The sequence below is a fragment of the Danio rerio genome, chromosome 4 (genome assembly GCF_049306965.1).
Source record: "Danio rerio strain Tuebingen ecotype United States chromosome 4, GRCz12tu, whole genome shotgun sequence".
NCBI classification, from domain to species: Eukaryota; Metazoa; Chordata; class Actinopteri; order Cypriniformes; family Danionidae; genus Danio; species Danio rerio.
In genome coordinates, this window is record NC_133179.1 from 1,816,135 (window position 1) to 1,829,574 (window position 13,440).

At 33.5% G+C, this 13,440-nt stretch overlaps 1 protein-coding gene across 3 annotated transcripts in view; it reads right to left on the reverse strand.

Moving 5' to 3' along the window:
- Positions 1–5,726, reverse strand: part of tulp3 (TUB like protein 3) — a 28,018-nt gene extending 22,292 nt beyond the window's left edge. For all 3 annotated transcript variants that reach the window (XR_011011405.1, XR_012401688.1, XM_689489.9), the window contains exon 1: positions 5,628–5,726. Coding sequence is in view for 1 of the 3 variants with exons in the window: in XM_689489.9 (XP_694581.5) it covers positions 5,628–5,644 (17 nt within the window). In the remaining 2 variants the exon portion in view is untranslated. The remainder of the gene's footprint in view (positions 1–5,627) is intronic.
- Between the last annotated feature and the right edge of the window lie 7,714 nt (positions 5,727–13,440).

Below are 13,440 nucleotides of genomic sequence, written 5' to 3' on the forward strand. Positions count from 1 at the left end.
ATGGTGTGTATTCAGTTTCTGACAGGGTTCAGCTGGTGAGTGTAATCAAGCTGGATGAATGAGCAGGCGTGCGTTTCTGGGAGAAGTGCATGTATGAATATGTAGTCCTGGGAAATGCGGAAGTGTAGTCCTGGTGTTCGTGTGAGAACCAGCGATCTGTGGAGAGCGATCGCTGGTTGTGTGACAGGTGAACAATAGTGTTCGTAGCTTCGTATGATTACAGCTGAACCACTAAGTCACATAGACTGTTTCGACAATATTTTTGGTTCCTTTTTTGGACATCTAGGGACACTTGTTGTCTATGGAGGATGAGGGAGCTCTCAGATTTTATCTAAAATATCTTCATTTGTGTTCAGAAGATGAACAAATGTCTCAGGGGATTGGAACGACATAATGGAGTGATTAAAAACTGAAAATTAAATTTAGGGTGAACTAACCCTTTTAATAATAGTTTTTTTTTTTGGTTGGACCCAACATTTATAACCAGTCTGATCACCTGTAAATATGAATGTGTTCATGTAAACAAGCTGTTTCTGCTGTTTAATATCAATCAATGGTGTTTTTGGAAAGTTTTAAAGAACTTCTGAAACTCTTTTTTTTTTTTAAAAGAAGCAAAGTTTATATTTTAATGAGTGATGAAAATAAAGCAGAGTGCTGTGTACATGGGTTTGGCAAGCCACCGTCTGCTATGTAAATGATTATAAATGTAAACACAAAGTGCAATCGTCTCATCTGCAGCGTGTCATTTCCTCTTACGTCTCTGATAATGATGCCAATCTCAAACTACGCCGTACTTCCACATTCATCTAATGGCCACCGAACAGACCATAATTGCGCCGTAATGACTCTCTCAGACACATTCATCAGGTCTGCGAATGGATGGACCATTTTCTGGCTTTATGATTGAACTTCTTAAAAATGCACGCAATGATATGCTAAGCCAAGCCAGCTGCGTTCATAAAGGAGACAGACATGTGCAAACACATAAATAACACGCCAACATGCATGCAAACAAGAACACAACTAATGCACTCTGGTAACATTCACACCTAAATTTCCCAAAATAAAAGCTTTTAAGACATATATTTTGTGCTTTAAGCCAGGTCATTTGATAAAATATGCTTCTATAAAAGCCAAACCAGTGTGATTTGAACTTTCCTTAATCTCAAAGCAAATCCACCAATTACAGAACTCACAGAAACCCTGAAACAGAAATCACAGTAAATAAGTTCTTCTTCTACTCCATGAAGCAATGTAAAAAAAACAAAATAACAAATTTGGAACCTTAAAAAAATTAAATATAGATTAATAATGTTAATATAACACATATAAACATTTTTTTTAAATAAACATGAAAATAATTATAAATAACTATATTTCTGAAGCAGTTATGAAAGCATTAACCAAACAACTCTGGATATTTATAAATATAGCCCACAATTAAATTAATTAACGTTTCAATAATACAGCTTTATTATATAAAGCTATAATAGTATCATGTTGTACTGTTATTTCCAATTGCATTATTTGCAATGCCTCATGGGATGTGTAGTTCACTTACTTGAAACTAAGTCTTGTACATTTATCTTTAAAATGTTTATGGCTTACATTATATGGTACAAAATGGTTTGTTTCAAGGCTTTAAATTCCTTTAAAGTGAATATAAATGAGGACTTCAGATGCTATTTGAATTGTCTAACCATAAAAATCCCATTAGGTTCAGTAATTTCACTTTTTATGGCAAATAATATGTCCTTTTAATTGTCTTACTAAACAAAAACATAGCAGGTTTTTGTATTTAAACTCAATTTCCATGCATCTATCAATCCATCCTATATTTCCACATCCCTAATATATTTGCATCTATCTATTGATACTGTTTTTCCTCTATTCAATACTTCTATCCATTTATCCACACTATATTTCTATTATTCCATTTATACTATACTTCCATCTATCCATACCAGATTTTCATCATTCCATTTATATTATTTTCCATCCATCCCTACTATATGTTCATCCATATATCCATCCATCCATCCAACATTTTCACCCATTCATACTAATTTATTGAAAAAGCCACTCTTTAATTCAGTTCTTCACATGAATCACAAATCATTCTGTCAATGCAAATGTTGGGACTGAACCACTGCGCTTCAGATAAAACAATCCCAACAGATCACAGTGATCTAGACTTCAACCCATCCAAAACAAGAGACCCTTAACAAACTTACAGAATAAACTATGACCTGAACATGCATTTACATTATAGGAGATCTTAATGGGATAGTTCACCCAAAAATTAACATTTACTCACCATTTACTCAATCTCAACTGGTTACAAACCTTTATGATTTTCTGTTGAATGCAAAAAAAGATATTTTGATGAAAGCTTAAAACCTGTAACCTTTAATTTCCATAGTAGGAAAACAAATAAATTCTATGGAAGTCAGCTTTTCAGCTTTCTTTAAAAATATATTACTTTTACCATTGAAAGAGAAAGTCATAAGATTTTAAATAAGTAAAAGGGAGAGTAGATGACAGTACACTGAAATTTTTAGGTGAACTATCCCTTAAGTAAACTGCATTCGCTGTTCCCAGAAGATGTATAATAAACAAAAGCTGCAGATAAAACCAAACCACGGCCTTGTGCATCAGACAAAACCACACTGAATTCCAGCTCGCAGCATCGTGGGAGAGGAAGGAGTGAGCATTTTCTAAACGGACAGAGCTGCTCGTGTTTAGAGGACAAAACATGAAACTGAGAGCAGATGTCGATTATTTTGAGTTCTGCCAACACATCGGACTGAGAGTCAAGGACGAAGAGCTGCACCACTTTCTCACAGCTGTCCCAACAGATTCATCACTCTAATTAATGATTATAACGAGAGCCTGTCTAATTAATCACTACATATGATCAGCATCAACTGTAAAGAAGCAATCGCAAAATGATGTCAATACCAATTTATATTTATGAAGTAATTGTGAATCTAAAATGGGTATTACATGCAGTCTATTTCAATCATTTAAATACCTTTCCGGAAAATAAAAGGCCAAAATATTTCTGCAATAATGTTCCATCATCAAACAGTGTAAGAGATGTATTTATGTACAAATTATACAACATATTTATTCTGCACTCTGCATTCCATCCATACGATCTTTACATCCATTCATCCATCCAATATTTCCACCCATTCATACTATACTTCCAACCATCCATCCATCCAATATTTCCACCCATTCATACTATACTTCCAACCATTCATCCATCCAATATTTCCACCCATTCATACTATATTTTGTAATCATCCATCCCATATTTTAACCCATTCATACTCTACTTCTAATCATCTATCGGTTCATCCATACAATATTTCCATCTCTTCATATTATACTTCCAACCACCCATTCATCCAATATTTCCACTCATTCATACTATACGTCTTATCATCCATCCCATATTTCACCCTTTCATACTATCTTTCCAACCATCCATCCATCTATCCATCCAATACTTCCACCCATTCATACTATACTTCTAATCATCCATCCCATATTTAAACCCATTCATACTATACTTACAACCATTCCTCCATCCATCCAATATTTCAACCCATTCATACTATACTTACAACCATCCATCCATCCATCCATCCAATATTTCAATCCATTCATACTATACTTACAATCATTCATCCATCCATCCAATATTTCAACCCATTCATACTATACTTACAACTATCCATCCATCCATCCATCCAATATTTCAATCCATTCATACTATACTTACAACCATTCATCCATCCATCCAATATTTCAACCCATTCATACTATACTTACAACCATTCATCCATCCATCCATTCAATATTTCCACCCATTCATACTATACTTACAACCATTCATCCATCCATCCATCCATCCATCCATCCAGTATTTCAACCCATTCTGACTATACTTCTAATTATCCATCCAATATTTCCACCCATCAATTTAAGCATACATACATACATCCATCCAATATTTCCATGCATTTGTACTATATTCGTCCAAACTAATATCAAACATATTAAATTTATTAAATCATACTAAATTCAATGGTATTTTTAAATAAGTAAAAGCGAATGATGATTTGAAGAAAATAAAATTCATACTGTATGACAATCCATAGTGGCTTTCTTCTGTGAATCAGACTAAGAATGCATGTCATTTTCTTTTCTTTTTGCTCAGGAAAAAAACAACAACAAACATAAAACATATATGGGGAACAAAGATAAAGCTGTCAGCTGATATAACAGGCATATTACTGACCTACAAATGACATCACATGAAACGACTAACACGGCTTTATGTACGTCACAATAACAACTTACGGCAGTAGGACTCTTTGAAATCTTTGATCCAAAAAGGCATATTAGTTACTGGCATACTACAAATGACAAGTAACATTGTTTTATTGATCATATGTAGGTCACAGTAACAGTTTTTCAGCTGTTGGATTCTTTTATCCAAAAAGATGTCATTTTTTCAGATTTACAGTTAAGTATTTAAGTATGTGTGATTACATAACAAGTATAATGTCATAAAGAAAGCGGGATTTTCATCTGTTTTACCTGTGATTTCTTTTTGCACAGAATTAATAACAACTAAAGACATAATATGTATGGGAAAGAAAGTTAAAGCAGTATTATAACGTAACAAGCATATTAGTAACTGGCATACTTTAATTGACATCATATGAAACAAGTAGTAACACTGTTTTATTGATAAATATGTATGTCATAGTTACGACATTCGGCTGTTGGACTCTTTGAGATCTTTCATCAGAAAAAATGGCATGTTTTTGGATTTACAGTTAAGTATTTGGCCATCATGTGTAATTATATAACAAATATAATGTCATAGACAGAGCATGATGCTCATTTGTTTTCCCTACACCACATTAAACCAATCAGACTGCGTTTATTTACACACTGTAATTCATTCTTCTGTAAATTAGATTAAGAATGTTTGTCATTTGGTTAAATTTTGCTCAGAAAAAACAACAACAAACATAAAACGTATATGGGGAACAAAGATAAAGCTGTGTTATGACGTAACATAGCATCTCACTGACATACAAATGACATCACAGAAAACTACTAACACTGTTTTACTGATAATATTAACTTCATTGTGTTTGAGATGCCAAGATGTCATTTTTTTTTTATTCACATTTAAGCATTCGGCCATCGTGTATAACTATGTAATAGCAATAAAGTCAAATAGATCTGAATTCCCTGCTAAAACCATCCAGCTAACGTTAACTGCTACCGTTACACCCCGTTAAACCCAACTGACCACATTCATTCACTCTCTGCCGCTCTATTCTCCCTCTCTTCTCCATAATTCAGATGTTTAATGTGTGTTTGTGGTGTTTGTTCGCAGTCTGTGTGTGTTGTGTTTTGTTTTTAGCTTTGGCTGATGTTACAGCGCGCATGAAACGCAACAGGACCCGCCGAGAAAACCCAGCAAAGTTACGAAACAGGCGATTGTTAAGCACAAATCCCCGTGCATCCCGCGTTTCCCATACGGCCGTCACTTTTGGATCGTTTCTGAGAATTGTGTTTCCATCGGTGTGTCTTACCTGCTGTAGTAACTCATGTTTATCCGCCGTTGCTATGGGTCCCTCCGAGGCTGCAGCGTCGCGTCCCTGTGCGCAAAACCCGCAGCCACCATGACGAGCACGCGCAAGCGCACATGCTCAGGTCATGTTTGTTGCTAGAAGGGATACAGCTGTGGCCGGAAGTTAATGAGAAATGTTTATATTATTTTCTACAAAACAGCTGCATTTTAAACCACGGCGAATGGCTCGTTTTGAAAAGCAATGTGAAAAGTAACACATCCCACGTGACAGAGCTTTCTATTCGCCTTCACTTTTCGCTGCGCTTTTTCAAGATAAACCAATCACGGTCGTTTCTGTTGAGCCTGCAGTCATTGCAGATGTAACGCAATAAATAAATATATATATATATAAATATATATATGTGTGTGTGTTTTTTTCCTGACATAATGATAAGTGTACGTTTTTCCCAAGGACTGATTTTGATTTAATTACTTTATTTTTATTGGAAATACAATCCTCATTTTACTGTTGTGTTGCCTATTAACGCTGCTTAATTATACAGTATATCCCAATGACATTAAAAATGTCTTTAATAATGATAGTACAAACAGTACTGGCTTTAATAGAAACTGAATCAGTCCGTGTTTGTCTCTACTACTAATCTTTTATTGGAGTCCTAATAGAATATAAACCCAAATACTACATAAACCATTCAGATGTTCTGGTTTTAATTGTTAATCATCGATGGTTTTTTAATGAAATATCACAAATAGTACTGTGTGATGTTTGCGCCACCTTTTGGTGACTTTTAACATATACTTCCGATGTAATTCTACCCTAAAATCTCTACTAGATGGCAGTAGAGTGTTTTATTCTTTGATTCAAACTTTAAGTAATGCAGTTGAAAGCATCTTTTACGTGTGCTTTCATCTGTTTGGTAAACATGTTATAAACCACGCGATGAGTCAGGCGAATAATTAGTCAGTGTGAGAATCTGCAGAAAAAATAAATTATATGATTTATTTATTAATATTTTTTATTATGTGAACGTCCAGCTTGTTCATTGATTTGAAGTTGTTTTGTTTTATGCCTCTATGTGACAGAAAGCGAAATGTGTGATATTTGTGTATGGTAGGAGGGGTCCAATTTTGCTGCATGTAAAAGTGTATATGACAAATAAAGGCCTCGTTATTATATTATATTATATTATATTATATTATATTATATTATATTATATTATATTACATTATATTATATTATATTATATTATATTATATTATATTATATTATATTATATTATATTATATTATTTTATATTATATTATATTATATTATATTATATTATATTATATTAATTATTTAATATTATATTATATTTTTTTATATTATATTATTTTATATTATATTATATTATAATATATTATATTATATTATTTTATATTTTATTATATTATATTATTATTTATTTATATTATTTTATATTATATTATATTATATTATATTATATTATATTATATTATATTATATTACATTACATTATATTATATTATATTATATTATATTATATTATATTATATTATATTATATTATATTATATTACATTACATTACATTACATTATATTATATTATATTATATTATATTATATTATATTTTATTATATTTTATTATATTATTTTATATTATATATAGCGCAGTAGGTAGTGCTGTCACCTCACAGCAAGAAGGTCGCTGGGTCGCTGGTTCGAGTCTCGGCTCAGATGGCGTCTCTGTGCGGAGTTTGCATGTTCTCCCTGCGTTCGCGTGGGTTTCCTCCGGGTGCTCCGGTTTCCCCCACAGTCCAAAAACAATGCTTTACAGGTGAATTGGGTAGGCTAAATTGTCCGTAGTGTATAAGTGTGTGTGTGAATGTGTGAAAATGAATACATTTTATATTATATTATATTATATTATATTATATTATATTATATTATATTATATTATATTATATTATATTATATTATATTATATTATATTATATTATATTATATTATATAACATTATATATGCTGCACTATTCTTAAGTCATCAAAATAAACTAAATTCAAAATCATTTTTGGAATGAATTACACTAAATTCAGAGATATTTTACATAGCATGTAAAAAACATAAGTAAATGATGATTTAAAGCATAGGGGCAAAGTATAAATATTTTTGTGCTAATTATGTTGCACTTAATGACAGTCTATAGTGGTTTTCCTCTGTAAACTAGTTTATGAATGTATGATTTTTTTACCTGTTGTTCTTAGAAAAAACAACATCAATCATGAAACGCACATGGGCAACAAAATAAAGCTGTAATATGATGCATATCAGCCTATTACAGTAATACAAATGACATCACAGGGGACAAACAGTGTTTTATTGATAATATGTAAGACACAGTAACAGCTTTCGGCTGTTGATATATATCATGTAATTACATAAAAAGTATAATGTGAAACATCATAGAACATTGTTTCTCAACCATATTCCTAAGGGCCACCAGCACTGCATGTTTTGGATGTCTCCATTGTCTGTCACACCCATAACTGGTCTTTGAGTCTCTGCTAATGAGCTGCCGATCTGAATCAGGTGTGTTTGGTTAAGGAAAATATGCAGAAACACTGGAACGTGGTTGAGAAACACTGCAAAACACAGTTAAACATCACTTTAAAAATGTTTAACATCACAGTAGGGTTAATAACTGTGTCTTCATGTGTGTCATAAAGCACTTTGTTTTCAAACCCCAGAAAACAGCTTTTCACAACATTGTCGAGCAGCACCTGAGTACACACATTAGATGAAAAATAGCCCAAAATATCCTCACGCACGCAGGGGGGATTGAGACGGGGGTCAGGAGAGTCTGCATCTACAGCCATTCGAACATGAGAGAAGAAACATGAAGGAAAACACAGCTGCTCGTCATCTGACCGATACACTGGACATACAGCAGATTATTTACACAGATCAGCTCGATCAAACGACACAAACACATCCAGCCTCTGCAAACAAACACAATCTGATGAAAAAAAAGACGAAGAAAAACACTTTGGGAACATCATGATGCTTTCATGTGCACATTTTCAGATTCACAAACACAGATATACCCAGCGGATATTGGGGAAAGTTAAAAGTAAAAGAGCTAAGGAGTTGTGCACAATGAAAATAATGACTCATTGGATTTACTACATTTCTTGAGGTAAGTGGCTGCAAACAATTTACATTTGCTGGATTTAAACAAGCAAATCAGGTTGAACATTAATGCATTTAAATTGTGTGTTAAAATTCAGCCCATAAACATTGTTTGCAACCATTCATTCATTAATTTTCTTTTCGGCCTGGTCTCTTTATTATTATGGGGTCGCCACAGCGGAATGAACCGCTAACTTATCCAGCATATGTTTTCTGCAGCGTATGCCCTTTCAGCTACAACCCATCACTGGGAAGCATCCATACACATTCATTTACACACATACATACGGACAACTTAGCTTACCCAATTCATTTGATTCAATTGATTTGTTTTATTTTAGCTAGAATAAAAGCAGTTACTAATTTTTTTAACACCATTTTTTAGGACAAAATTATCAGCCCCTTTAAGCTATATATATTTTTTGGTTGTCTACAGAACAAACCATCATTATACAATGACTTGCCTATTCACATTAAGCTGTATGAAGTGTCTTGAAAAATATCTAGTCAAACATTATTTACTGTCATCAAGGCAAATATATAATAAATCAGAGATGAGAGATTAGTTCCTAAAATAATTATGTTTAGAAATGTGTTGAATAAATCTGCTCTCCATTAAACAGAAATTGGGGGGGAAAAAAACAGGGCGGCAAATAATTAAGAAGGGCTAAAAATTCTGACTTCAACTGTAGATGAGTTATACAGTATACGCTTTTCACACTTATCTGACTGTGTGATGGTCCTGGAGTCAGGCCTCTCAATTGACAATCAGATCTGCTATATCTCTGTGTAAACAAACATTAAACGCTAACTAAACGGCACCATTGAAATATTTGGTCCCACTTTACATTAAATGTCGTTAACTACTATGTACTTACATCAAAAAAATAAATACGATGTACTTACTGTGTTTATAATGTATTTGAGAACACTTGTGGTGCTCTTGAGTAGGGATAGAGGTTGGGTTATGGACAGGTTTGGTGGCATGGGTAGGTTTAAGGGTGGGTTAAGGTGTAAGGGATGGTCAACAGTGTATTTACAAATGTAATTACAAAAGTTAATTACAGATGTAATTACATACATGTATTTAATCAAGCATAAGTACACAGTACATACATGTATTTACATAATAAGTACATTGTAATGAACTATAATTTCTGTGTAAGTACATTTTAGTTAAGGCCACTTAATGTAAAGTAGGACCCAATATTTTATAAAGGTATAATACATTTGGTTTTAAAAATATTGTTAATATGTCTCTTATTAAAATGGTTTATAAATGTGCAAGTCATCTTGCACCACTTTTAACCTTGGAAAGTTGTAAAGAGTGACTTTAATTAACATTTTTATAGTGTGCAGTGCTAAATTGTCTGGGTTGGTGTTGTATATTACGCTACAAACACCTTGTAATGAACTGCGGCACATATTTTTTATACTATTTCAAAGTAAAATGTTAAAGTGTTAAACTCTAGAGTTTCATTTTCAACACTTGTAAATCACACAATATGGAAACTGTTTATTAACATATATTTTTAAAGTATCCTTCAAACCGAATAAATGTTATACTGCACTGTCCCTGTTAATTAAACAGAAATAACAATATATCTCAAGAAGACACTCATGTCCTCTGTGATGGAGAATAATGATGGACTGAAGCTGTTTTTTACTCTAAAGATGTTTTCTTCAGGTCCAGAATCGATGCTCCAGCTGTAAGATCTGCAGGTGTGTGTGTGTGTGTGTGTGTGTGTGTGTGTGTGTGTGTTTGCTTCTTGTTTTATTGGGGCACTGGAACAGAAAAACAAGTGTGCAGACATCTGTGTGTTTGTGTGTGTGTGTGGAGGAGATGCCCTGGCTGCTGTTGACACAGATGGACACAAAACATGGAGACAAAACACACACACAATATCATTTACTGATGAATTCCTATAGCTAACAGTTTTAGGTTTGATGAAAACATTTTTTAGTTTTTAGACAATGTTTAAAGGATTTTATTATATAGTTTTATTATATAGTTACTCTGTGTTTATTACACTGAAAAAAATAACATATTTTGTTATTTATGTTTTTATTTTTCTCATTTTTTAATTTATTTCTGCTTTTAAATTGTATCATCTGATCTTGATATTTCTTTCAACAACTTTTAACCTTGAAAAGTTTGTAAAAAGTGTCTTTTATTGACATTTTTAATAGTTTAAAGTGCTATATTGTCTGGGTTGGTGTTGTATATTAAGCTACAAACACCTTTTAACAAACTGCCAGTGCATTTACTGTTATTTTACAGACTAATTTCCTATATATCTTAATATCAAATCCTTTTAAACTACTAAAATGTCAATAAAAGTCACTTTGTTAAACTGTGGAGTTGACATTTCAACATCATAAGTGGACAGAGCAGAGATCAACATCCCATAATGCAGTTCAAAACTGTACTGGTCTAACAATAACTAATTAATACTGATAGCAACAATTATTTCAGGATGAATATTATCATAATAACTCAAATCAAACATATCGTTAATTCATATTAATTCATAGAATAACCAAAAAGAGAAGAAAGGCAACTGCACTCTTTTATTTTATTCTTTAATTCTTTGTTTATAGGTTTTAATGAACATACAAACAAAAACAAACAAGGACAAAGACAAGGATATCAGTAGACACAAGTATAGCAGCAGAAGTCAGAAAAATAAATAAAAAATGGATAAATAAATAATTTAAAAAATAAACAGAATACAAAAATCACAATAAACAAATAAGGCTCTGCTGTGATTGAGTACACAGTTATTATGAAAACACATCAGAGGTGGTCAGAGAGTCACAGGTTCATTAGAGGCATCCATATATTTTGAAAGACATCTCCTTTGTTACTAAAGAGGTATGTATATTGCTCCAAGAGCATTGCTTCCTTCAAGAGTTGTGTGAACAGTTGACATGTTGGAGGCCTTTGTTGAATCCAGTTGAGCAAAATGCATTTTTTTGCTGGATAGGAAATAATGCAAAGTCTTTTAAAATTATTTTAACTAACTACAAACAAACTGTAAGTAACAATTTGATAAGACTGAACAATAATCATCACGGTGGCACAGTGAGTAGCACGATTGCCTCACAGCAAGAAGGTCACTGGTTTAAGCCCAGGCTAAATTGTTCGTAGTGTATGTGTGTGAATGAGAGTATACGGGTGTGTCCCTGTACTGGGTTGCAGCTGGTAGGGCATAAAATATATGCTGGATAAGTTGGTGGTTCATTCATTCAGTTTGATCAATATGGAGGGCTGGTGTCCTGCTGAGTTTAGCTCCAACTTGCTTCAACACACCTGCCAGGAAGTTTCTAGTATATATAGTAAGCTTGATTATCTGGTTCAGGTGTGTTTGATTAGGGTTGGAGCTAAACTCTCCAGGACACTGGCCCTCCAGGACCGAGGACCCTGGCTTAGACCCTTTATTCATTAGGGGTCGCCACCACAGAATGAACCGCCAACTTATCCAGCATAATTACACAGCTGCAACCCAGTACTGGGAAACACCCATACACGTTCACATTCTCACACTCACTCATACACTATGGCCAATTGAGTTCATCAATTCCCCAATAGTGCATGAGTTTGGACTGTGGGGGAAACCGGAGCACCCGGAGGAAACCCACGCCAACACGGGAAGAACATGCAAACTCCACACAGAAATGCCAACTGACCCAGCTGGGACTCAAACCAGCGACCTTCTTACTGTGAGGTGACAGTGCTAACCACTGAGCCACTGTGTCGCCCCAAAGCCTAAACATTAATCTTTAAATAGTCATTTATACAGTGTAATGGTGAAATGTTGAAGAAATAATGTCCATCGTGTCATGTGGCCACAAAAACAAGTTTGTGTTTCTCATCAGGATGTGTTCTGTCTTTCTGTGTGTTGTTGATAAAGCAAAATGACTGGCTTTTAAATAGATAATTAGTTTTTTCTGTTCCCAGCAGAGGAAACTAACATAATGAAGAGCATGAGGCAGATATATTGTATCATATATTTTTAAAGATCATCTGAAAGTGTGTTGCTGAAAGCCACGTTTTGTCTCACATAATTGTCCGATTCTTCTGCTCCGTTGATGTCTTTATAGTCAACATGCAGGTTATATAATGGCTTATGTAACATATTTAGGGAGAGCTTCTGAGAGCTGATTTGGTCTGATGGTCACAGAGGACCTGCCATTAACAAAACCTCATTAAGAAACGCCACGTGAACATCAGCATGGGAAGCTCATTACGGGCTTCAAAAGACTACATCAAGCTCTGACAGAACAGGAAACATGAACTTGTTATGCACAGCATGCTAGTAAACATGCTAGCTCAAGTTTAAAATACTTTAAAACATGCTAGCAATGTGTTAAAACATTTTAGGTATGCTGGAAAACATGCTAGCAACATATTAACCATATTAAAACTTGTTATTTAATGCTAACAGCATGCTAAAGAATGTTAGGCACATTAAAACAAGCCAGAAACATGCTAGCAACAGGTTAATTCCAATTTTTAAACATGTTAAAACATGCTGGCCATGTGGTAAAACATTCTAGTTATGTTACAAACATACTAACTCATGTCAGCAATGTGTTAACCATGCTAACAAACATGCTAG